The sequence below is a fragment of the Haliaeetus albicilla genome, chromosome 17, assembly GCF_947461875.1.
Source record: "Haliaeetus albicilla chromosome 17, bHalAlb1.1, whole genome shotgun sequence".
Lineage (NCBI taxonomy): Eukaryota > Metazoa > Chordata > Aves > Accipitriformes > Accipitridae > Haliaeetus > Haliaeetus albicilla.
In genome coordinates this window covers 25,070,659-25,098,154 of record NC_091499.1, presented here as the reverse complement: position 1 = coordinate 25,098,154, position 27,496 = coordinate 25,070,659, and the positions used below count along the sequence as shown (strand labels likewise).

The following is a 27,496-nucleotide window of genomic DNA, read 5'->3' as shown; positions in this document are numbered from 1 at the left end:
AGGGCAGCGTGCGGTACCTGTGTCTGTGTGTGGAGACTTGCGACTCCCGCCGTCCCGCCCAGCGCGAGCGCCGGCCGTTAACTCCTGACTGCCAGCCTCGCGCCCCCGCTCCCCCCCCCCCGGCCCCCCTCCTTGCGCTGCGGCGAGGGGCCGCGGCCTCGCCCCCCCCCTCCGCTGAAGAGGCGCGGGGGAGGGGGGGGGGGAAGAGGAGCGTCGCTTCGCCTCCCTCCCCCGCCTCCCTTCCCTCAGCCAATCGGCGCGGAGGAAAGCCCTCGTGCCGCTGACGCCCCCACGGGAGCCCCCCTTTTAAAATAAAGCGGCGGCGGGTCACCCCTCGGCGGGAAGAGCAGGGGTGCGCGCGCGCGTGTGTGTGTGTGGGGCGGGAGCGACCGGCGGGGCGGCGGCGGCCTCGCTCGCACACACACCCACACACACACACCTCGACCGACCGGCAATAGACCCAGCGCCGCAGGATGCCCGCAGCTGCCGCGGCGAGGGGCTGAGGCGGGCCGGGGCCTCGAGGAAGAGGAGGAGGAAGGCGGGAGCGGCGCGCGGGGAGGGTGTCGCACCGTGCCCGCTCCGCGGCTGAGGATGGCGCCGGTGAGCGAGCAGCTGGCGCCGCAGGGCGCGGGAGACCCCGCTGCCGCCGCCCCCCTACCCGGTCCGCCGGCGGCGGCGGTAGCGGAGCCGCGGCGGGAGAACGGCGGCCAATGGTGCTCCGGCAGCGACGGCCCGGCCGCGCCGGACGGTGAGAGCGGGGCCCGGTCCCCGGCGGCGACGGAGGCCCCCGGTAGCGAGGGCTGCCCCGGGAGCGCGGCGGCGGCGGCGGCCGAGCCCCCCGAGGGCGGCTGGGGCTGGGTGGTGATGCTGGCCGCCATGTGGTGCAACGGCGCCGTCTTCGGCATCCAGAACTCGTGCGGGGTCCTCTTCGTCTCCATGCTCCAGCTCTTCGGCGGCGGCGAGGACAAGCAGCTGGCGTTCAAAACAGGTGAGGGGCGGCGAGGGAAGGGGTCGGGGTGGCGGCTTCCAGCCCTTTCCGCCTCGGGCCTTCCCCGGCCCGGGCGGAGAAGGTGCCCCGGCCGGTAGCTCTGGCTGCCGGCGGTGCGGCCGCTCCGGCTGTCAGCGTCCGTGCCCCGCGGGGCTGTCCCGGGGGGGGACGGGGACGACACGGCTGCCGCCCGTCCCTCCTCGCTGTCCGCAGGCAGCGGGACCCCTCCGCGCCGGGCCGGAGTCTTCCCGCCGCAAACACGTGGGGCTGGGCTGAGGGACTCGGAAATACGGTTTCATCGAGGCGAAGAGGAGCTCCTCTCTCCGCCCTGCGAGGGTTTGCGCTCACAGCCGTGCCCCAGAGGCAGGGCTGGGGGCAGCAAGCTCCTGGGACATCCGGGGAGAAGCTGCAGGGAGAGAAGCAGGTGTACGCTGACTCCTTCCACAGCAGTATTTTTAGGCATCTGTCATCGTGCGTTGTGGGAAAAACGCGTACTCTTGGTCACAGAAAGTTTTATTCCCCCGCTCCCGTTAGCCTAACGATTAGTCTAAATTAACAGTGAGGTGTAGGGGCACTTAAAATTGATGTCAAGGATGGGCTTAACGGTTGCAAACCCAGCGGATTTACTGCTGTAACCCATATCCTCAAATTCACCAGTGAAGTTAATGATGTTTACTAAACTCTAAAGACATAACAGCGCTATCGCAATCAAATAGCCACTCTGCCATGACTGATCTAAGTCGTTCTAGGCACATAAGTATCGATTAATTCAAAGGTGAGCATATATTTATTTTAGGTAAGCTCTCTTTGAAAAGTGTCTTGTGCTCTGACTTTGTAAGCCGAGGAAATGTGGGTTTTGGCTTTCCCAATAATAACGAATTAATAATAATTTATTATAGTAAATAATAAAGTTGGCTTATTTAAAAGGTAGCTTACATAGTAAATATTGAAATATTAAAAAAAGTCATTGTCTTTTATGGTTTTTCCCTAACTAAAAAAGGTGTTCCAGCTATGTAGCCCTGCAGAGGTGTAAGCCTCCTAGGAAGTTTTCTCAGTGTTACAGACCTTTAAAAGACTTTTGAAATTTATGTCTTCCTTGATACCAGGATAAGTGGGCCTAAAGTTGAGATGCAAGAGACAAAGAAGCTAATTCTTCTCCCCTGACTTAATATTCTTGTCTGAAGTAGAAAACCAAGGCGGGTGTTTAGACTGAAGAAAGCAAGCTGGAAAGCTGTGGTGGAGCTTTAAGTGATGTGCTTTTCAGTGTTTGAACCGTTCGTGGTGATGTACAAGCTGTATTGCTCAGTGTTCTTGAGCTAGAAAGATGGGAAGCTATGTATGCCTACACACCAGGCGTGGCAGTGCCTGCTTCACAGTAGGGAAGCGTATCCAAGAGTAGGATACTTAGTAGGCTCCTTAGCCCATGCAGGAGAAGAATGTAGTTGTTTGGAGGAGATGCTGTGAACATTTGCATGCTGACCTGGGAGCCACTGGCCAGTCAGAAATGCAGAAACATATGTGTGGTTGATACTCTCGTCTGTTCATGGTACAGAGGTGTAATTGGATTTTCTGAGGATCTGGTTCTCTAGTAATGGTCTCTCAAACTAGTCTTAAAAAAATAATTGACTTGTAGGTAATAGTAATCAACAAGAGGAGGATTGAAATTACTCTCTCTTACCTTCCAGAAGCCTAATTGCACCACTGGTGTTTAAGTGAGGTGAGATTGTGGGTGTGCTCCACCTATGTTTTTGAAAATTTGCCCAACTGCAGAAAAGAGTGGGGGGGCGGGAATGGAACCTGGCTTTAGAGCCTAGTTTTGCATTGTGCTTAGAAGAGCAGGAAGAATTCTGAATCCTGGATGCAGCCAGCACCTCCTGCACCACTTCTTTTTTATTTTATTAAAAAAAAAAAAAGCTACAGCTGCATTTTGTTCTGCTCTGTCAGACGTGCTCTGGTTTGGGTAATGCAGAAGACACTCATTTTGCTTTTTTAAATCGAGATGGGTTTAAGCTGGGGGAAATAGCATGAGATAGTTGCCTTGACTAGGTGACTTGTGTGCATGTGAAGGAGGACTGCAAATACGAAAGTGCCTCCTGTAAATAGCAGAACAGCAGATAAAAGGGTATCCTTCCTTTTAATACCTGAAAGTACCCTAATCAGTCTGGGCACCATAAGGGCTGAGCAGCAGCTGTTAAACAGAAGTTTTTGTTCCTTAATGTTGAACTTCATTGCCTAGAAGATGTCTGCTATTTTTTATCTTCTTGAAGATAGGACCAAGTGTGAACTGAACTAAACAGATTCTGATACAATATTTAGCTTGCCATGAAGGGGAGCTATGATCAGAAATGGCAAATTGCACTTAATGTAGCTCTTACTGAACGCTGATGGATTAGGTGGCGTGCTGTAGAAAAGAAAAGAATGACTAATGGGATAAAGTCAGTATGATTTTAGCGTTAGAGAAAACCCTAGGCTGGTCATTCCCATGGTATTGATTATAGTACTTAATCTAGTTAGTCTCTTGTGTTCGGCCTGATTGTGACTCAAAACTGGCAGTGAAAACTGAGTTTGAGTCAGGTTGAATGAATTTGAAAACTGGGATTTGTAATGAAAATTTTCTCGCTGTGTGGTTTTGCTTTGGAATACAAAGTTTAATATTCTAATCCTTCTGAAAAAAAAATTCTTTAAAATCTGGAATGCTGATTTTTTTGAGAGGCATGATAATCTCTCCTGGGACCCCAGGTGTCTGTGGAATCTTGCAGTTGATCCAGAATACCACAGAATTCACCTTTTTTTTTTTTTTTTTAACCTGCAAGAGTAATTAGCTGTTGCCAGATGTTTTTGTGTGCCTGTTCTTCTGGGACCAGCCAGTAGTTGTCTCTTGCCTGGTGTTTTCCTCAAAAAGAGGAATTAAGTAGTCTCTCTCTCTCTCTATAAGTATGTGCTATTTTTGTAATCTCTTAATGACATTTTGTAATCTCTTAATGGATCCCTATCCCTATGTAAGGCAAAATGGGAAGGAATCATAGTATGTGCTATTTTTGATATTTTTAGTAGATGGATAGATATTTATCAGTATGAAAGGCAAAATGGGAGGAGGCAGTAGGGAGGACAGTGCAGCCAAGAAGTGACTCTGCCTTGCAGATAAGAACTGGAGGGAACCAAAGTACAGGCTAGGAAGTGAGGCCGTCTCCAGAATGTAGCATCAGCAATGGATAAATAAGATTAGTAACTGTAACATTATTGCAGCATTTAGGAATGTTAATGGAAAAACTTGTGCTGTGGGTTATAGAGGGTTCACAAATGTCCTCAAGGGGCATCTAATTATAATTCATATATTTTTATAAAAAATTTTGAACATAACTAGTATATACTATTTTGGTATTCACATTAGTAAAAAGCTTGTTTCTTTGGTAGTGCACTGTGTAAGCATTTCCATTGTTTCCTTGTGTAGCCAGTTTTTTGTTCAAAAGCTAATTGATGCACAACTGCAGAAGAGGAAAAGCCCCCAACATAAGTATAAAACTTATAGAAAGGTGTGCCTGAAGTCTCAGGAAACTACTCTGTTCGTTGTTTATAGTTCATTGTGTTTGAGGAACAAGTTGGGTGGAAAAACACAATGGCAATGAAATAGAAGGCTCTTAGACCTTGGAAATGGGGCAGACCTAGTAGGCCTATAGCGTACAAACGCAGTTGTAGTCTGATCATCCTTGAAGGGAAAGGATCGGGCCCTGGGGCCAGTCCACGTTCTGGCAGAAAGAGCCCTTGGTTCCTGTCCCTGTTGGCATTGGCACAGAGGGACCTGGAGCACTGAGCCGGCCCCCCGGTTATCTCGATTAGAGATCTGGGGTGTGAGCCCCATCCAGTCCTGTATTGTGCTCTCTTGATAGACGCCTCTACTGTATAGGTTTTTGTGTGTGTATGTACACATACCTGTCTTCAAAAGGCAAATAAATACTAAGACACTAGTATCAACAGAGACAAAAATACTGGGGTTTACTTAAAAAAAAGGTAGATAAAAATACTAGTTCTACTAGTTCAGTTACTTCTTGTTCTATGATTTATAATGCTGGTTCTGTAACTCCACTGGATTATTCTCTGTATGTTTGTTCACCTTCACTTATACAAATAGCCTTGCACAAGAGTATATACTGTTATTGCTGTTCTGCATCCTCATGTTTGTTTTGTGTTAGCAAGTGTTATTAGAAGACAGTGCATCAGCTGGCCTGAACTGGTCATCTGTGTGCTCACATGTATCTACCTTGGCTTGACTTTGTAAGGTGCAGCCTTTGGTGATGTATCTGGGTATCAGAATGATTGGTAGTTCACTGAGCTGGCTTAACACCGTCGGGACTCTTCAAGCTGGATTGTTGCAGGTCCGATAGATAGGGCAGGGAGGAGAATTCTGCCTTTGCTGTCATACCCAGGCCATAACTCGGACACTGGGAAAATAATGTTGGATGACTACAAAGATCTGCAAGTGTTGAGAACAAGTGAACCACTACCATGTATGGTAACTTAATTTTGCTGAGCAAGGCTGGCTTTTAAATTTAATAGGACAGTTTGAAGTTGAAGTTTTTCCTTTACTCTTTCCTTGAATCTTTTGCTATCTTCCTGAGCTTTCTTCAGAGGTAAAAACACTATCAGCATTTTCATTATCATTCAAGTTCTGTAACTGTCCTTCAGAACCACACTTTCATCTCTAATATTATGGCATGTGGTTTCCAGTAAATTGGGAAGCTTGGCAAGCTGGAACTGTCACATGGCTTATGAGAGAGCAGCTGACTTCTTTTTCTCTCTCTTTATTTTTTTTTAGAAGAAATAAATCAAATTTGGAGCATAGAAGTTATCAGAGCACACAACTGTAATTTGTGTGAGGTACAAGAAAGCACACTACTATGTAACAGTTTGGTCAATAAGGATTACATTGCAATGAAGGATGTAGTTCCACAAAAACTTGGACTGGAGGATATCAGTGCTGCTGTAGTCTGCCTGCCTTCCCATGTTTGTGTGGCCATTGGAGCCAGTGCAGGGAACCAGCAATGGGAGCAGACTGGCTGAAAACTAACCTGCTGTAAAAGTAATGATTCATTTTATTCAGCTGCAGTCATGTTTTTGTACTCTTTTGACTTGGCTTTGTGGTTATAAATATGTATGTAAATGGAGACTCTAGAGCAGTTGAAATTATGACTAGGTCAAACTGGAAAGTTAAAGGTAGTTTCTTTAGTATGCTGTCTCTCTTTAGGACAGAATAGTTAATGGCACTGCTGTTTATGCATACACACATGCACATGTATCTTGATGCCTCCAGCTCTGGAGCATTTCTCTTTAACTGGTTTGCAGACTGATTAGTCTTGTGCCTGACAGTTAGGTTGTCTTTTTGTGTTTTTCTTGTTAGAATTCACATTGGTTAGATCTCTTCCTGTTCCAATTGCAGATTAACTTGCAACATGTTGCTTAGTTAGAATAATATTACTAATATGTCTGACAGCTATTTGCCAGTTTATTTTTGTGGGCTTCTTTAGAGGCAGTACTTTCACAGGGATGAAACATCCCTATAAAAATCTGAAGATGGCTGGCTATTGCCACCACTCTGCATTAATGCACGTGCCTCAAGTTATGAGCTTTTGTGTGCTGCCTTTCAGACAAAACTATCCTCTCAAATCTTCAAGCAAATGCACCTAAATGTTAAGTTTTTACTGTAATTTATTCATGAGGTGAAAAGTTGGATGAAACCAAAATGGTACTGAATGTCCTGCAGAATAATTTGCTGTTAGTGTAATTTTATCAACAAAGGTGTTCCCTTAAAGCTATTACATTGGTATGACATTAAAAAGCTAAATGTAGTTTAGTGCCTGCCCGTAGCTATGCTACATCATTGTTAAATCATAATAATGTCGAAGTAATGAAAGAGTTTTTAAACGTGAATGTTAAGACAGTTTAAAACATCTTTAAAAAAATTAAGTGAAAGTGTTAAAATGAAACTTTATATTTAGCTTATTTTTCATTCATAAGGGAAATGCCTTGTTTGATGGTTCTTAAGATGGTGCTAAAACTGACTATTTTCCAGTCTTATCCTTGAATGGCAATTTCTAAAGGGTGTATGTAAAATCTTTTTATTGAGCACTCTCATTTCTAATCCAAGTAACCAGCAGTATGATGTGCTTAGACTGTTCTGCAGGTGGATTAAGGCTCAAACTTGATTTGATTTCCAAGTAGCAGAGGAAACTTTTTTGTCCTTCATTTTGAACATACTTTACCTAGATGGCTTGCTGGTCTGTCATCTGCCACTTTGCTTTCAAAGTGGCTTGGGCCTGGTATATGTGTGTATATATATTTTTTTTTCATGCATGTGTCTCCTTATGTCTTTTCCTTGGACAAATCTTTCAAGTATTAACAGTTTTGTTCCATGTGGAATGTTTTGCATACTCTCAGTTAATGTTATTTCTTTGTTATTGTTTCTGATGCTTCTATAACCTGAAATATGGAGAAGAAAGATACCGTGTGTCATATTCCAAATGAGGCTTTGCTGTTTTTTGGCATGGCATGATGTACTATGATGACATTGTGCTACCTAGTTTGCTTTATTTTAAGTAACTTAATGTTTTTCTTGCTGCTTTTAGTACTCCCTGCATTCAATGGAGTTTAGTTGACTTTGAAATTTTCCAGTGTGTATTGCTCCTTACTCTTCAACTTTGTTTTGTTTAATTGGTCCCTGTAGTCTGTTCAGTGTCTTCTTACTCATCCATTTTGGCTACCATTCTTTAAGATTCCTCAAATCCCTTTCTGACTTTTTGAGTTGACCTAAATAAATGCTGTCTAAAGAGGAAGACAGCAAAATCTATATGTTTATTAACAGACCCTCCTCTTTGACTTAGCAAGATGTACCAGTGCTTAAGTGCTTTTTGCCTATCTATAAAGATGATTTTATCTTTTAACTTAGTCTGCTTTGCCTCCAGACACTTCCAGTTTCACAATAATATTCTCTTTTCTCATGATTTGATTTCTTTAGCCTCTTGAGAGGAGTGTTGTTGAAGGCCAACTTGAAGTTTAAATGTTATTGGTCTCTCTTCCTTTTACTCAGTAGCTTTGCATGAAGAAATGTGGTAGACTGTTCTCAAACTATTATAGCATAATTAATCTATTTATTCTTTTAGCCAGTTTGAGTTAATTCAGTAATTACAGATGATAACAAAATGATTAAGGTTGTAACCTCTCTTCTTGGAGCAAGGTCTACTAGAGCAGGCTGCTGAGGACCTTTCCCAGTTGGGTTTTGACCACCTCCAAGGATGGAGACTCCACAGCCTCTGTGGGTGACCTGTGTCAGTGTTCAACCACCCTCACAGTGAAAAAGATTTTTCTTACATTTAAATGGAATTTCCTGTGTTTCTGTTTGTGCCCATTGCCTCTTGCCTCTTGTCAGAGTACCACTGAGAAGAGTTTGGCTCAGGTTTTTTTTTTTTTTTTTTTTTACTTCCTCTCCTCAGGTATTTATGCATACCCCCAGCCTTTTCTTCTTGAGCCTAGCCAACCCCACCTCCCTTAGCCTCTCCTTGTATGTCAGATGCTCCAATTCCTTGGTCATCTTTGCAGCCCTGTGCTGGATTCACAGTAATAAGCAGACTACCCACTCCTCCTTCAACCTAGTTGGGTGTTGAGACTCGTGAAGCTTCAGGGTCTCGGAGAAGATAAAGTCAATCCTTTTCTTGCCACGCTGTGCAGTGTGCTGACCTCCTCCTGCATTTCCTTCACTTGGTAACACACACAGTCTACCAGCACACACCTCTTGCAGGCAAGTAGTCTGGTGCCTGCTGCCTCGGTGAGGGGCCCCAGAGCTGCTCGGATGCATCCTTCCGCAGTCTGGGTTGGGACCTGTGGTGTCGCAGGGACAGTTGCTCCAGTGGTTGCTGGGGCCTGTGCCCTGTGGCTCAGCACCACTGCTGAGCAAGTGTTTGCTGTTCTGAGAAGAGCTGCTGGCCCTCTGTGGTGTGCCCTGCTGTTGGCTAGCTGCTGTGCAAACTGCTGTGTCTGGCTGCCTTGGCTGTGCTGTCAGAGCTGTGCTCTAGGCCAGCCCCTTTCATAATGTGAGGGCTTCAACAGTCATATGAAATCCAGGATTTAATGTTTTCTAAATTTTACATAGATGTTGTTTATGTTTGAAGAGCCACATGCAGATAAGCTTAACTGAGGAACCAAGTGGCAGTTCAGGTTTAGCTGTAGAATTGTTACACGCTTGGAAATTAACCTAATCTGTATTTCAGTTTCCCATTTCTAGATTTATGGCTTAGTTTATTAATACTTTTAAAACATTTGGGGATAAGTATTTGGTAAGTCACATGAAAGCTTCTTTAGTTTGTTAAATGTTAAGAAAATTTTGTAATTGGAATGCTTGATATTTTCTAGCCTTATAATTTTAAACAAAATGTATGTAATAAATAAATTCTTCATTTTGGTTTTCAGAACTACCTATGTAAATCTTAGTCTGGGTTTTTAAGATAATTTCTTCCAAATATTCATGTAATGTAACATCATCATAGGGGAAAAAAAGGGTTTGCTGGTCTGAATTATGAATAAAAACTGAATAGAATTGTACACCTCAAAGATCATGCTTTGAAATGAGAGGAATATTCATAAAATTCTAACTTACATTGCTATGTGTTGCTAAGGAAAATAAGGTTTTCCAATAAACATTCATCTATAATGCTTAGCAAGTAATTGCTCAATTTGAAATTGCTTCTGCTCTGTGAACTACAAGGTGGGACATAGACTGATTATCTGCATCCAAGCTAATGTAGCACTAATAATGCAACTGCTTTATTTTAGAACACTTATTGTGGCAGAAGGAATAATATAGGTTCTTCCATATCTCCACAAATTTTTTAATCTTTTTTTTGTGAACATACACAGTTAATGCAGCCTTAGACTACTGCAGTTTAACCTTCAGCAAATATGTACAGAAAGGATAATTCTATGAGAAAACATTCCCTTGTGATCTTACATTATCTGTTTTACTTCCAGAAATATAATTTATTACAATAATAGCATCTCTGTTTTATATCTTGCTGTTAATTTTCATGGGAACCGGATAGGAATGACTTGTTCTAATAGCTAAGTTAAAGTAGCAGCCCTTTAGCAAGGATGGGACCAATTTAAAAATCATCAGTGTTAGTTCCCACACACAGAAAAGGATTACTGGGATGTTGAGCCCAGCCTCTTGCTGTTATCAGCAGCATGTCTATAATCCCATGAAACTCGGTCTCCCTTAGATGGTGGGGTTGTATTTGGACTGCAAGTTGTAAAGCAACTTTTTTGTTGCCTTTTTGCTCTAATAAGCAGAAGTAGTGAATTCTTTGGTTATTTATCTTCTGCAGTGTGCTTCGTTCAGTAGAGTTGTACTTTACGTGTATGTTCAAAGTACCTCAGAAGAGTTTTTTCTTTTGTGTTTTTAAGAACATATATGTATGAGAAATAATAAGTAATTTAAAACATGCTAGCTATTAATTCCGTTAGTCTTTAACTATTGTCCTCTTGAAAATGACTTGTAAAATGGGCAATAAGGATTGTCTTCTGGCTCGTGGTCTGGGTTTTAGCCAGTTTTTCAAGATGCTTCAATAATAAGGTTCCAAATAGAAAATGTATTGGGTAAGTACCCCCAAAATCTTTCTAGTTCATTGTAAAGAAGTATGTTGATACCACAGTTGACAGATTTTAAAAATACTCTATAATTTTAACTCCATTTTATCAATGCTGTAACTCTGAGCAAGGATAAAACACTAAGGTAGAATGTTCTAAATAAACTGTTATCTTAAGCTGTCTGCTAGTCTGGAAGGAACGAACAGTCCTTTCTTTTGGAACAAAACACAGCTTTGATAGTTGCAAGTTCATTATATGATGACCAGGAATAGTGTTCTTGTGTATAAGGTAGGAAAGCTGCTCTTTTGCACAGCCCCCCCCCCCCATTTCTTAACTACAACACCAAAAAGGGATTCTTCTAATCAGAGAAGTCCTAGTTTGAGCTCTTACTGTATTGCATTGAATGCTTAAGAGCCAAAGAATTCAAGAAGAAAAGAGAATGTTAGTATTCATTAAAAAGTGATCCTCAGTGAATGCTGAGATGGGACATATCTTTGGAGGTTTTTGTCTGCTGTCTCTGGTATTGGCACTCCAGAGCCCCCTGATGTCCTTGGGCTGACTGTTGTGACTCTGTCTTGTTTTCTATACCCAGGCATGTACTATCCAGATGTCTCTGAAGGAGTTGCTTAGTTTGCTCTAGACTAGAGTCTGGATGGCAGCTAAGCAGTATACAGAATGAACAGTTGTTCAACAAGAACATTTGTGTAAAACAGAAACCAATTTGGTTTGCTCAAGAAGGCCTGTATCTCCTATCAAAAGAATTGGAAGTACTGAGTGTTCTTGGGCCACATAGCCAGTGCTTTCTTGGACAGTAACCTGATGCTGTGTTTTAATTAGTCATGATGGAGAACACGCTGGGTTTGGAATAATCTCAATGGGTTACATAGGTGAGACTGAAAGCCTACTTAATTGTCAATTTGCTCCATGTTTAGTGCATAGTATAGTAGTTTCAAAGTAGTTTGAACTGGTTGATGACATTAGCTGCTATATAGTGCTGCTTATTTTTTTGAGAGGAAAGGAGGTATGGTAATGGTGCTTTAGCTAAAGATGCTATTAACCTCAAAGTGAGTGAGATTGAAATTGAGAACCTGAACTATGGTGCATACTTTGGACATGTGTCAGTGGTATGTGTCATGGTTCAGAGTAACAACCTTGGAAAGTCAATGTAGTGTTGCTAGACAATTTTTCAAATCTTGAGTGTACAATTTATATGATGACTTTTGGGTTCTCCTTCAATTAATTTGCAAAAATACTTCCTGTGGCCCCTTGATTTCATTGGTTTAAGTTGTCATGTGTGTGACAAAACAGAAGGTATGTAGTGTAAAGAAAGCTTTTATGGTTATGGCACATGAAAGTGAATTTGAAATTGTCCTTTGTTCTTTTATACCTTCAAGTAATTTCCTACCTTTGAAATATTTATGTAGCTTGCACTCCTCAAAACCCAACGTTGTGTTCCAAACTTGAAAGAAATTAGAACTCTCAGCTTATAATTTCTGACACTGCTGGGTGCAGGCAGTGATCTAGAAAATCAAATCAACACTAGGAAGTTTTCTGAAAGCTTAAATAAAATGTGCGAGCTTGAGATGTATTTTCTAATCCTATCAGAGTAACCCCATTTTTTACAAATTGAAGCATGGAGCAATAACAGCTTTTTACACCTCTGTACATATCAAAGTCTTGTGTTCATAGTGCTGCAGTTTAATGAACATTTAGTTTCGTGCAGTGAAATCACTGACCCTTGAAGGTGGGGGGGGGAGAGATGGGGGATGGGGACAGAATTGGGTAGCTTACTAGGAAGGCTGGAGTAGAACTGCACAAAATTGGTATGGATCATTTTAGTATGTGTATGCACAATCAGAAGTTTAGTCAGCATGACCCAACTCTGGTGTTCTGGATTTTTATTGCTTTTTGTAATATTAGGCAAAGAAAATAGTATGTTGCATGCAATTCATGCCACCTCATGCTACAGTATTAATCTTTTGTACATATGGGATAATAAATTAATATTAATGTATGTTATGTGATACAGGCTCAGTCTCTACATCAAGGTCTGTGACAAAACAACTGTATACTGTATTAATCTTTCTAGCTGAACATGTATTATTTTGGCAATTGGTCAAAATATTTTTAAATATTTTGTAAACAATTTAACTGTACTTATTAAGGATAATTGTATTGGGAAAATACAGGTAGGGACAGGCAGATATCCTACAAACTACTCTGCTGCTTGTTCTTTGGGATGCTGTCATGGCTGCTGCAGAGCAACTGAGGTATCTTTCCTGTTTTATGAGGTATCCCACCTACCAGTCTTCTAGGTGCATATTTTACTGATCAGGGTAGGTAGTAAGCGTGGTGCTATAAACAGTAAATTTAAAAGCCAGGTGAAAAATTGTATCAAGTCTTTAAGCATCCAGAACAACCACATAGGTCCAGTTGTAGGCAGTTTCAAACAAAGGATGTAGATTATTAATGTGAGAGCAGTCCTGTAGGTTTCAAATTAAGGATCAGAATGAAAAAGATAAAAACTTAATTTCAAGATGAAAATTTGCTGCAAGTTTTATATTGCCTTCTGAAGGTGATAAATCTCGCAGCTTTTTGTTCATAAGTGGTGTGGATTCTCTGGAAACTTTGAGTGCTAGTTGTTTGGGATAGGAACTCAGCCTGAGGGATTGCTGGTTAGTGCTTACTGTGCAGAAGATGATAGTATTACAAATGGTTTTCTTAGAATGGGAAGGCTTTCATTGTTGTTTATCAGGACATTTCTTAAAAAAAAAAAAAAGGTTAGAGCTCTGCTTTCTTAAGCTTTTGCAGAGCTCTGAAGAGCACTGCATGAACTGTTCTGTAATTCCTCTTCAACATATTTCTGTTTTTCTGGAAGAGAACAATTTCTGTGACTGAGATACCATAGCTTGGTCATAATGGCTTAAAACCTGGTTACTGCTTTTCTTTTGTGTATTAAACTAAAATCTGAAATAGGGGAGGCTCAATGGACTTTAACAGATAATTAAGAGTGGTCATATTTAGCCTTAGAAATGGCTAGTAACAGTAACGTGAACAAGGTGACTAGCTTGTGAATCTCTGGCTGGTGTGATGGTAGCTGATCAGTAGCTTTATTGGATCTTCTCCGAAATTAAGTAAATCGTACTTGTTTTCCTTTTAAGACATTAAATGCTAGATTTTGTCTACATGGTTTTTGGCACTGTTTTCTGTGTTATAAACAAGTGATGATTCTGGTAAAATACATGTTAATATACTTAAAAATCAATCCTGATAATATTTCCTGTTCTGGAGCTTAAGACGCATCTTTGACTTTTGCTCTGCATCCTGCTTAATAGGAATGTGTTGTTAATTTTATACATATGTGACATAAAAGCCCATAAACCTTTCAACTAGAGGAGGGGGAGAGGTTGCCCTCTAACAACTATTGTGTCTTGTATATACTTTTGTCAGTTTCCTAACAAGCTGTACACCATCACTGCCTACTCTTATTTTTAGCAAAGGCAGTATGTCTGCTCTGTAATGCAGGGCTCTCCATCAGTTTGTAAGCTCTACTTTTTCTTTACTTTAAATCTCCTGATAAAAGAATCATAAGGGCTATAAATGAATTGCTTTTCTCTCAGGCTCCTCCCCATGCCATTACCACTAGAACTACCGCCTGTCTTTGTGCAAAAAAACCTCAGAGCTTGGGAGTGTGATCAATTAATTTTTAAGGTAATCTTGCCACTAAATGAAACTGCATAACTAATAAAATTCTTCATTTTCTTGAATGAGTGCCTGTAGCGGCCAACCTTATAGTGAAGTGTTGAGCGTAGCTCTGTGTAACATGAAGACATTGAGGAGTGGGTTGGTGACTGGGGAGTGCACAGATGTTTAGTGGGAATCTAAGAGGTGGTTAGAGAATGGCTTAGCAGTGTTTACACAAAGATAGTTGAAGTGAGGGGAGCTTGGGACTAGTGTAAATGCAGAGGAAGGAAGGAGCCTCCACCAAGTGTTAGTGCTGGTGAAGAAGAGGTCAAAGGTAAAATTCATCTGCTTATTTTAAAGGTAGGACATGTCTTGTTAAGCCACCCTCTAGTCAGAATGCTGCATTCACACAGATTTATTTGCTTGATTATGTAAGCTCTTATCTTCCAAATTAATTTATACTGCTTCTCACTACAGATAGGCTTTGCTGTTGGCATTGTCATTTGTTTTAGCAGTTACTTTTTGCCTTTTAGCTACTCTCTCCATTTTTTTATGAAGTCACTTCATAATTGTAAAGCCTTTTTCTATGTGCAATTTGTTTAGCTTAGGCACAGGTTCTTTGAAATTCTTTAAGTAATGAATTTCAATTTAGTAAGACAAGGATCACAAATGTTTTGTGATAGAACACAGTACCATAGGATTTTAGAGCTAGCCTGTTCCTATGCTTGTCCCCAATTTAAGGAGTATCAGTCTGAAGTATTATAGTGGCATTCTTGCCCTCAGCAGTTATTTCTGGCATGTGCTAAAAATCATAAATAGGTAAACTATATATAGTTGTTCCCCTCCTTGCCTTTCTTTTTCCTGTTTCTTATCTGGGTCACTGTGGGACTGTTGAAGCAAATGTGATGGTCAGAGGGTTTTGCTGTGTTCCAGAAGGCATGATGTGTACTGAGGTACAGTGCAGCCTTCCTAAATGGCACTGGTGCCAATCATTTAGTGATGCTTAGCATCACACTGGACCTGTAATGTGCGTTTTGCTTTTATTGGTGTGTTTTCTTTTGCCTTGCTCCGCTTGTCTGTTCTGCTGCACTGGCATGTTGGGTGACACAAGCATTTTCAGCCGGTGATGCAAAATATGCAAGAGTGATGTTACACCAGGAGATAACTGGCAAGGTATGGGATTCAACTTGCAGATTATAGTAGATGGAGGTCTAATCAGTACATCCAGTGGAATCTGGAGAGTTACTCAGCTGGCCAGATGCAAGCTTCAACTTCAGGGTTGGCTGAAACTCTGCAGTTTACCCTAGCTGCGCTGACTAGATCTCTGCTGACTCTAGTGGGAGCTTTGACTTCTCCCTCACACAGACATCTATGCTTGGGTGCTTTCACATGGAGGTTGAATCTAACTCCAGGTGTCTTGTCCCTGAGCATTTCATATTTGTTGGTGGGCACAACAAAAAATACTGTCATATGCTTGTGAGTACATGCTACACCTGTACTGTCTCTGCTCTAACAGTATCTACACTCTGACATGCACACCAGTACCTGCTAATTAGAGATCACATTTACAAACCCATTTAGTTGGATCTTTAGGGGCTTTATTGTCAAAGTTATCTTCCCTTTTGAAGGTTTATTGAACCTGATAAGATTGGTACAGCAAATAATGCCCCACAGAACTGTTTGATGCTCTGATGTATGTAGTTACTAATTTAGCTGTATTTGCTGAACTGTCTTCTGTGTGATGTTGTATGAACTTCAACCTCTAATTGCTCTAGAATTTAGTTTACGTGCGTATGGAAAACAGGCTGATGCCGAGTTTCTGTGGTCAACACTTGTATGATTCTGTTTCTCAGAAGTAAAGGTAAATTCATCCTGTAGTTGGAATGCTTAAATTGTTTATAAAGCTCCCAGTGGTTAAACTATAATTGTAGGTGCTGCATTATTTTCAGCCATTTCAAAATATGAGGCAGTTATAGGCAGCTTTTCCAGGCATGATTGTGGCCAGTGGCTTGTTGATGTGCAAAGTTAAGCTACACAGAAGAAAAAAAAAAATCCATGTGAATACATTAAGAACGTTGAAGTAGTTTACCAGCCAACATTGGCAGACTTCTAAAGCATGTTCTCAGAGGCAAGATACAGCTGCTCAGTGTGATTGTTTTTTTTTTGTTTTTTTTTTTTTTTCTTGCTTCTAACCTTTCTGTTTCCAGTTTTGATCTTGGCAGGATTACAGAGCCCCTGGCATACGCAGAGGCCAGACAGTGCCAGTCAGTTATGCCCTGTCCCTCTGGGAGAGGGAATTCGTGCTAAGCCCTGCATTTGGTAGGAGCTGGAAACTGAAAATTGCTTCTTCTCTGAAGCAGTGTGTTGCTCCTGAAAGTTGTCATGGCAGGGCATAATGCTTTGCCAAAGTATCTGGGAGATGCCAGTTGGTACCTGCCAGTCAACTATTTTTTTTAATTTTAAAGTGTTGGCTGGGCTAATATGCTATTTGAGACTTTTGGTCATGTGTTAATTATATCTCATGAAGATGACCAAATACTTTTAAATGAAGTTTAGAAGGTTTTTTTAGGAGGAAACTGTCTAATAAATAGATTAGCTGACTAGGATTTAGCTGGATATAAGCAAATACAAGTGGAAGCATTCTGGTAATGTTTTCTTATTCTAAGGAAAAACACTTAAGAAAACTTGTAGCAAATAAAACTTGAAAGATACTTTTGTGTTATGCTGCTATTACAGGTTAGATGGAACAATAATTGAAAAACTGAATCTGAAAGCCTAGACATTATGTATGCTGATCTCTGGAGGTAAGAAGTCCTGATTATGATCACATTGGTACTCACTTTTACATATGTTGAATATATATTAAAATATTACTGTTTTGTTTTTATCATTTATTTAACTTGAGCATTCTTTGTTTTTGTTCTGTAATGCTTTCAGTTTGTCTGAAAATAGACCAGTTGCTGTGAAAAGAGATTGTTGGGATAGCATGCTGCCTGTTTTTGGCTTAAACAGGTGTAGGCAACCAGTGGCACTCCTAAGGTTCTGCATGCAAATGAAGGGCCACTTCTTTCTTAACATATATTGTCTGTATATGGGCAGCATCTGGAAAGGTCAGTGCTGCTTTATTAGAAAATGGCTTGGAGACTATTTCAGGGTTTTTTTTCTTTCTGAAATTGTTGCCTCTTCCCCTTAAGTAAGAATGTTATCTAGACAATTCATCTCAAGATTTTGTATTGTTGCTGTTGATCTTCAGCAGCAAGATGTAAGGTCTCTGACTTCCTGTATGTGTCAGCTCTCAATACTTTACTGATGCAAATTGCCAATATGAAGTGCTGGTTTCTACAGTTTCTGTACTTGAGTTGTTTGCAACAGTTAGCTTTTCTGAGTTTTCAAACCAGAGAAGAAATGCAGGAAAATGGAATTACTCTTCTGTTATTTTACTAGTTTTATTATTGTTATTACTTTTACATTCCTCATATTAAATGAGGTAAAATGTTCTCCATTTTTGATTGGGAAGAGGAAAATGTAAAAGTAACACTTAATCCAATTAATGTATTTTCCTGCTCTGATTCATTGTGATGACTTTGAGCATTTGGTAGTAACTGAGCATGAGCTGCTTAGTCACAGAAACCCAATTCCCATTATTTCTGCTCATTGAAGGGAATAAATGAATTACCAGACACTAATCTTTGGATAATTGCTCGCTGAGCAGGAGATCTTAGCTTTTAAAGAAATTAGTTTTGTAAGTTTATAGAACTGTCAGAACTAGTGAACTGTTTAAAAAGGTTAACCATAAATGAACAGAAGCTGAGCTTTCAGTTTTTTATTTGTAACTATTGCAGTTGAACCTTGCAGTATACCTAGTGTGTGGAGGGAGACATTATCTTTCCCCCTAAGAGTTTTAGTATAACTTATCAACCGAAGTTTAAGCTGAAGACTGAAATCTGTGTCAATGTTTCCAGCAGTACAGAGTTAGGATGTATGTGGAATAAGATACAGTATATATTGCTGTTTTGAATGACCAAACCATTCTGGGTTTGAAGTAACTCTTGCTCATTTTGGTTTGGTCCTCTAATTCGGACATAGAGGAAGGTGTGTGCTTTTTACCTCTAGCCAGCCTACCCTGTGACATTATGTCATGGGTGTAACTTTGCCGGTTCACCTTTATTTGATGTAACTTGAGCGGGTTAGCTTTCAAAATCCTTCTTGTTCTTGATAACTGGGTGGACTTGTGATCTATGTCTTTAAGGTATTGGTATTTGAGAGTCATGCTCCTTCTCACTGGTGTTCATCACTTCTTTGCCTTTGGAGAGCAGCCTGAAAGAGGGTGTTAGGAGTCGTTACTCATGGCTCCTACTCAATAGCCTTAGGCCACCCTTAGGGCTTTGACCTCACTGGAGTCTTTTACTTTCTCTAGAAGCAGATTTCCTCCCCCACACATACATCTGGAAAAGTTCAGGGCCCCAAAATAACGAGATAAGCAAGTCTCAAATGCATCTCGATTTACTTTATCAGAATACAATGCCTGTTGACTTATTTTCAACACCTTGTATTTGCAGGATAACTAATGAGTAATTTCAGTGGTTCCTGGATCTTTCTGATGTGATGGGTACTTTCTGTCTCTGTAGATTGTTGCTATGGGCAGTTTATGCATTTTTTGAGGCTATAAAAATCTGTATTTGCTTCTGTCAAATTCCTATTCTGCAGCTGGTCTTTACAAATAACAGGATATATTCCTTCTGATTCTCTTACACTGTATATTACAACTTTTATTACATTACATCTTTGATCAAAATTCCACAGGGATTCTGGCAAAGGGATAACAATACCCTGGTTAACTCAGATTAAATACTCTGATTGGAAGTAATTGTTCCATGCAGTATGTTTCTGCCTGTCAATGAGAACTGGACTTATTTCCTGTAGACAGTCTTTTCATTGTGGAATCTCTGCTTGAAACTTCCTCAATTTAAAGTAGGCTTTATTTAATCTCCTTCCATTTATTTTAACTACTGTCAAAATACCAGGATATAGCAGACTTGCCATATAAGGACACTATTATTAATATTCTGTAAGGACAAAGTTATCTCATTAAGTCATGCTTGACTTATCTTTAAGAGTTGTCACAGAATTTCATGTTCTAATATTGCTGTAAATGTGTCTTCAGAGTGCTATTTTAAATATAGGGAAAAAACATTCTGAATCTTCACAGACTTCATCTGGTTAAATTTGTGCATCAAGAAGTCAAATGCTTCTATACCCATAAGGACTAAAGTGATACCCTCCACAATCTTAAATGCATTCTAGTTACAGATGTACCGTTAGTGTTGGAGGTAGGTCTAGCTATACTTTTGAAACCACTTTTCCTTAGGCCTAGCCGTGGTCAGACGCTCAGTTGAGCAGATCGTTTTACAGCCGTTCTTAGCACACTAAGAAAGAGGGGGTATGTGTATGCATATTTTCCTCTCGAGAGACAGGTTACAGCAAGCACTTCTACTCTCCCTGCCCCGGGAGGAAAGGGTGCTAACGGCTCTGCATAACTCCCAAAGGCTACTGAGGGTGCTCGAAGGGGGGGCAGGAGGAGAGTGGGCATGGAGACTTAAGTCAATGTTCAGACATCCGCAGGTTGGTAAAAGTAGAAGTGTAAAAGGTATGTAGAGTGGCAGATACTTGCTGCAAATACTTCATGTTTTACTTTTAACACACGAACAGAAAACAGCATTTCCTTTTGCACGCAGGAACTTCTGTTTCTGAATGCACACACATACATGTTTTTAGGAAAGTATGAAAGCAGAATCACACATGGCCAGCTGTTTTCAGATTTGTTTCTCATGACACAGCTTCAGTGTTTTGTTCATAAAACCTGTACACAGTGGAAATAGATTCATTAAGGGAAAGAGGTCAATGTTATTAAATATATTTGTCACTACAGATCTGAATTTTGATATTAATATTGATTGGAGTAATAAAAATTAGATTTGTTCAAAACATATTTGAATAGGCTGATAGAAAATGCAGAGGTATGTGATTTCAGATTTATGGCTCTCCTGTACCATGCACATGCAGTTGTTGTGCAAATGGGAAAATGGCTTATTCTTGGCATTTTCAGTAGTTAGGGGTATTGCACTGTGCGCAGCTTATCAGAAGCAGAGCAAATGGAACCATGTTACTTTTTTCCCAGTGTTGTCCTTGAGTTTGTAAGTACTTTCATTAGTGTTTTGCTTTCCTGGACTACTGCTAACAGAGGCTTACTTGATTTGGTATTTCCTAATGTCTTTTTATTGCTAATTTGAAGTTAATTAGAATTCCTTTATACCTTTCTTGAACACTTGAAAGTTGGATCTAAACCCAGGTGGATCAACTTTTGAATTCTACAAAGAAGTTGGTGTATGCAAAATTATCTATCTATATATAGCTTTTGGCATGATTTAGTGTAATAAAACAAAATGCTTGTGTGGTAGACTGGAGCATTTGCTCAGCACCATAGTGTAAATGTAGATGTAGGTGCTGAAATTGCAAACTTTGATATAAACCAGCTACTTAAACTGTTAGATTGCATAAAGGTTTCCAAATGAGTGCAAACATGATAATGGCTGCTATTCTTGTTGATGCTGGGCTTCACTTTCCAGGTTCTCTTTCTATCTAGTAAGGTAAAGTTTTATTGGGTCCACATACTCTTTGATGAACAGTTTATTTTGGTTTGCCTTTACCACGCTTTTCTTAACTTACCAGTGGTGTATCTGATGAATGTTTTGTCTTGACTATAATCATGTCCTAGCTTTTTCTGCATAACTTTAGGGTTAAGGAATTCTATTAAATTTAAAAATCAAGAAGTTCTTATACATAGCTGTTAATGGAATTGGCATTGATTTATTAATAACATAACTGTTTTGGATTACTGTGCAAGACGAAAGTCATATTTCTTAGAACTTCCATTCACATGCTCTCGGGTTTCAAAGTTCTTAGCTGTTAAAATGCCCGAGTCAAAATTTGCTGTTGTCCAGACTTCAGCTTTTGAATACAAACTGAGAACATGGCATCATAAGAAGCAGTGGTAGCTGTTATTTTGGACACAAATGGTTGCATACATCCCTGACCCTGTGATTTACTGCTTTTTTAATGGTTGTTGTGACTAATAAGTGGTTAAATTATGTCAGTGTCCTCAGTGGCATGACTACAGTTTAGAAAATAAACAATCTTTGTGTTAAACCTGATCATAAAGCTTTTTGAATAATTGAATTCAACTTTTGTCTTTTAAAATAGCATCTTCAGTGGTATGATAACTGTAAATAAAACATCAATGTTAATCATCAAATTTCTGCCAGAAGATTAGAGAGCTGATTTACATACTTCTGTCAGCAGCTCCTGATTCTCTTTGGAAGAGTTATCAGCTTGAGCCACTTGGGAACAAACCTCTAGGGTAAACTAAAGAATGTTTCATTTATAAAAAACATGGCTATCGTTATTTCAGTTGCATTTCTTATTTGTATTTGGTAGCTATGGGAAGAGAATCTCATTGCATAAAAACATTCCTAAGCCTCAATTTATAATGCTGTGCTTGCATGCACCCTCCTATTAATTGCAACAAAGATCTATGACCTTTCCTTTCAAGTGCCCTGGCAGTAGATTTTTAGAGGAAATAACCCTACTTGCGAAACTCTTCTAGCTGTGGTGTCGTATTCATAGAATCATAGAATAATTAAGGCTGGATAGGATGTCTGGAGACCATCTTGTTCAACCCACTGTTCAGAGCAATTTCAGTCAGATCAGATTACTCAAGGCCTTGTCCAGTCGAGTTCAGATAGTCTACTGTTGCTCTGGGTAACATGTTCCAATGTTTGACCACCCTCATGGTGAAAAATCCCATGTTCTATCTTGTCTTCTGCCTCTTGTGCTATAGCTGTGCACCTTTGAGCAGTGTGGTTCCGTTTTCTCTGTCTTCTAGGTAGTTACAGACAGCAATAAGATCTGCACTGCTGCTGCCTCCCAAGCCTTTTCTTAAGGCTGAACAAACCCAATTCTCCCAGTCTTTCCTCCTGTATTAGGTGCCCCAGCCCTCAATCATGTTGGTGGCCTTCTACACTCACTCCAATATGTCAATGTCTGTCTCTTGTTTTGGGGAGCGGAAAACTCAGTGCAGCTCCAGGTACGGCTTTATGAAGGTGGCCGTGTCCCTCAGCCTGCTGGCAATGCTTCTGCTAATGCAGCCTGGAATGGAGTCAATTTTTGTTGCCGAAGGGCACACTGCTGACTCTAGTTTGATTTGTGTCCATAAGGTCTCCCATGTCCCTTTCTGCAAATCTGCTTTCTAAGCAATTGACCTGCAGCCTGTACTGGCTCCTGTAATTTTTTCATCCCAGGTGCAAGACTTTACATATGCCTTTGAATTCCTTCTGGTTCCTGTTGGCCCATTTCTCAGCATGTTGAGGTCCCTGCACATAGCAGGCCTGTCCTTCAGCATACCAGTCACTCCTTCCAATGTGGTATTATCAAGACTTGCTGCATGTGAAGTCTTTCTTTTTGTCTATATTATCTATTGTAAAACAAGCCGTATGGCTTCAATGCTTAATAAAAGAGAATATAACACTACATATTGCATGACTGTGGATCATGCATGAGCAAATAGAATTACATAAATATAATAGGTCACACTTCAAATTGATCTAAGCCGGTGTTCTGTATCCAGTACTAGTAACTGATGCTTACAAAGCTTAAAAAGTAGTCCTTCCCGCTATATACTTTCTTTCCTTTGGCCAGTCAGTAGTTTTTGGACTTGGAGACACAGAGAAGCCTACCCTATATCAACTGCTTTTTTCAAAGTCACTTAATACCTGTGGACTTCAGAACACTCAGTTGTAGAGAATGTACAGTTAAATTTATTTTCTTAACATAATTCACACTTCCTTGTGTTCTAGATGTGCTTTCTGATAACTTTGGGAGTCCCATCCCATTTTTATGTTTTATGATCAATAAAAAAAAAAAATCCACCCACTTCTATCATCCATCTCTTTCTTAAACCAAACAAACAAAACACAGCCGCTGCACCCCCCAACCTGAACTCACCTTCAAAAAGCCCAGCCAAACAAAAAACCACCCTTCAGCTGCAGTAACCTGAGTTCTGTTTTAAAATGAGGAGTTTTGTCCCTTCAGCCCTTTTCCCTTTTCCAGGTGATTTGTTAATATTACCAAACAGCAAGGGGACTCAATGTGAATTCTTTGTGGATGCTGCTGGGAATTGCTCTCTGTAATGCTAATTTGACCTCTTCTTGTTTCTTTTAGCCAGTTTATTCATACCTCTGAGAGCTTTTCCTCTCATCCAATGGAAACTTTGTTTTTCTAAGAATCTTTTGTGATAGATGAACCCTTTGTTGAAAGCTGTAAGAAGTTCTAAGCAATTAACATCAGGCTTATTTTGAATGGCATGTTATTTTAGTATATCCGGATAATTCTCAGGAAGTGACTATATCTAAACACTGTTTTTAAAAATATTTTTATTCAAAATATGCTTAATCACATCATTCATGATTGCTTGATGAGTGATAAGTATTTAAAGCTGCTTTTAGATGTGCAAAAGATCATGATATTCAGCCACTTGGAAGAGGCCTTGTATCGGAGGAGGTGATCTCATTATGGTGAAGAAGTGCTTTCTAGAATAAAATTTAGATGATGAAGAGAATCCTCCTTAAAGAAAATAAACGTTATAAAAGATAACTTTCACGTTTTTTGTTAAGTTTTACTCTAGTTTCTTAACAAAATGCAGAAAACATACTTAAAAATATGATTTCTCAAATAATTTACTGGAGTGCCTTTGTTCTTCTAGAGGATTAGTTTTTAAAACAATTCCTAGTTTTATCTCCACCATGTGGAAATGCTGGTGTGGTTACCCCCCCCCCCCAAAACGAGAACAAAAAGTGGGTTTCCTATCTCCATCTTTTGGGTTTTTAAATAATACTTTTCTTGTATCTGGCTATATTAAAGCTATGAAAAGGGTAAGTGTTCTTCATGAAGCACCTACCAGTCTGCACCTAGAGGATATTTGGTTCTGATTGTCAGGAAAATTATTATTTATGGTCACCAATACTGAAGTGTATGGCATCATTTGTTTGCCTTGGCAGGATTATGTGAAGATATTCTTTAACTGGGGGTGAGGAGCAAAGGAGAAAGATACTCTAACGTCTTCTTCCTTGCAGGCTTTTTAAGAGCAGGAATGACTCTGACAGTAGCCATCTTGAGTGTGAGAAACTAGTGAATTTGTCCTCTGTCTTCTAACGGGCTGTCCCCAGTTGCATTTACCAAAGGAAGTTAAATACTTAAAAATAACATTGCTGTTTTGAGTCTTTTTATTTTCAAGCTTCTGTAATTTCTCATATGAAGTCTGTAATATTCTTAAGAGTAAACTGGGTGTAGAACTACCAGAATACTTTGTTTTCATTACTGAATATGTTAGTAAGTTTTTTTGGTTTTGTTTTTTTTTTTAAATTGAGTCACTTCAGAGCTCCTGAAAGTAAAAGCATTGCCTCAAGCTAAGCATGGTGTTGGCAGGAGCTATGCAAACTTCTTTGTGTAGTTTTTGCCAAAGAACCTCATTCTTGACCTGAAATATCCCTGCTGTTTCCAGCTGTGAGCTTCATGAACAAACACTATGAATTTTGACAAGCTGATCATTATTCATGCAGAATAATTTATTAGATCAAATTCCTGTCCTAATTAGTTTCCCTTTGTTTTTTAATAAGCTTTACTTTGTTTTTGTTTTCACTTGTTTTCTTAACAAGTCTTACTTTTTGCTAATTTCATTGGGTTGAGTAGGTAATCCAAAGTAATGACTGAAGGATGCAAGTGATGTGATGTTGCATTATCTAGCTTAAATGGAAGGCACCACATGTAAATTACTGTTTAAGAATGTATTGAAATGCAACATCATTGTATTGGTGTATGGAATTGTCTGAATTGGTCTTTAAATTGTGAGGTGCATAAGCCAGGGATACCCAGGGAGAGAACTAATGAAGTTGAAGCATTAAAAGAATGTTGAATTTGGAGTGGTTTGGCATTTAAATTGCTGTATTAGTTTTTTTCCCACAATAAACTAGTGCCATGCTATTTAGGAAGCAGGAATTTTTCCTGCAACCAAGTCTTCCCCTAGTCAAATACTGGGAAATGTTGAGTCAGACATAAAATGGTCTGTACTAAGGCTAGTATGTGTGGTTCCTTAATGCCTGGATTATATGTGAATGGATGTTATGGACTGTTTCCTTTGTTGGTGTAGTATCATTTTTTTCTTCTTACCTGTCCCATTCATCCCCCTACATTTGTGTGATGAATAATGTTGTAGCAAAGCTCATTGTGAGCCCTTAGAGGATGGGGAGGTGATTTTTAATTAAAACAAACCAAACCAAAACCTCACACAAAACCACACACACTTTCACAGACTCAAACAGTCATACCCACATACTCATGAGCATTGAGACACATGTATCAAAATAGTCTGTCAAGCAACCAGACCACACAGATGAATGCGTTAAAAGTGGTCTTGCTAGAAATCCTCCTCATGAAATGAGTGATGAGAGATTCCTGCTATCAAATCCTCATGTCTTCTGGGTTCTTTTTAGGTCAGCAGCTGTGTGCTGAATTTGGATGTGACTTTTGTACCCTATAGGAGCTGACAGTGGTGAGGATATCTTCATCTTGTTTCACCTCTGAGTCATTAGGATTTACTCAGTCTTTTGTCTCCCTGTCTTGGCTGTCTTACAGCTTCAATCCTGTTATTTATCTTCCCACCATTATCTCTTAATGACTTAAGTCTATTTTTTGTCTCTTGTTTTAGTGTAAATGTAGTCCTTGTTTTACTGACTTGGGTAGTTTGAGGAGCTGATATGTAGTTGTACTGTGATCTTTGATCTGCTTATCTAGGTGTCATCAACACATGCCGTTTTTAAAGGCATTTCTTCTCCCATTCTTTCTGGTGTTTCCACACCCAGGCATTCCCATTCATTGTCCAATCATACCACTCTTAATGTTTTAATTACAAAATGTCTCTACGTCTGTTTTCAGGTTACCAACTCTTAATCTGTTACTACTCCTTAAACTACCAAAATATGTTTGTCAGACCTATTGTCTGAATTGTTATTAAAATTACTCACTTCTTATTAATGTAACTTCAGCTACTCATTCTCATGTGGGGCTCCAGTTTGTTTGCTAGAATCTTTTTGTTCCTATCCTGTCATCCAAGAAATCTCTCTAGTCTTCCTTCTCCCCCTTTTCTTGGTTTTTTACCTTGCTGGTGCCAGAGAAAACACAGGACTCTGCTGTCACACCAGCTTTAGCTGCTGGGGCTCATCAGTTTAATCCTTTTCTTGTTCTTGGTATTGCAGGCTCCTGTCTTGTTCATACATGCAGATTTGTACATCCTCAAATCCTATTAACCTGCTCAATACTTGGCAATTTCTCTGCATCTTAGGCCCCTGATGCATTTCCTTCCATTCCTTTCATGGGCTGAGTATGCATTCCTTGCACAGTAAACCTTCTCTTCTTTTCCTTAAAGACACTCTTTGAAGAGCAGCCACCTTCTTCTGGAGATGGATTCCTAGAGGACTGGTGCAGTAGTTGTTACCACATTTGAACTGCCAAGGGCTCCTCACGTAACTGCTGATTTCTTCCTTCTTTGGCACCTAGTGCTTTTTACTAAATAAAGCACAAGTAACAGAGCTTTCTGCACTCCAGTCTACAGGGTGGATTGAAAGCAAGCAGGCCTTACTGATTCTTTGTTTTCTTTGGGCTGGCTAGGGGATGCTGACTGTTAACAATTTTTCTTCAAAGCACTTCAGCTAAAGGAACACTCACAGTATACTTCGGGTTTTAATAATTTCAGAAAAACTGAAAATAGATTCTTTTGCTGTCCACACTCCCAATAGTTAATTACTTGTGCAGTCTATTGGACTGAAATTTTTATTTCTTACTTGAAAGTTCTTCCAAACTCTACTCATGGGCAGGCATACTATTAATTAAAGTTTTTTTTTTTAATTGTGCTTTTTGATTGCACCTGCTGGTATCTTTTTTGAGAGACTCTTTCCAGTAGCTTTTGCCTAATGCTGGTTTACACCATGTTGTTATGCCATGAATGTGAAGTTATGTGCACCAAATTTCCATATTTCTCATTAGGAATCAGTACCTGGAAGTCTGTTACTTATTCCATAAAGATAT

The 27,496-nt window shown here is 40.0% G+C and overlaps 1 protein-coding gene across 1 annotated transcript in view; it reads left to right on the top strand.

The window, feature by feature from the left end:
• Nucleotides 1–439: 439 nt before the first annotated feature.
• Nucleotides 440–27,496, top strand: part of SLC16A10 (solute carrier family 16 member 10) — a 78,245-nt gene continuing 51,188 nt past the window's right edge. Inside the window, exon 1 of the mRNA XM_069805072.1 lies at nucleotides 440–988. Within this exon, the coding sequence (XP_069661173.1) occupies nucleotides 592–988 (397 nt within the window). The 5' untranslated portion in view covers nucleotides 440–591. The remainder of the gene's footprint in view (nucleotides 989–27,496) is intronic.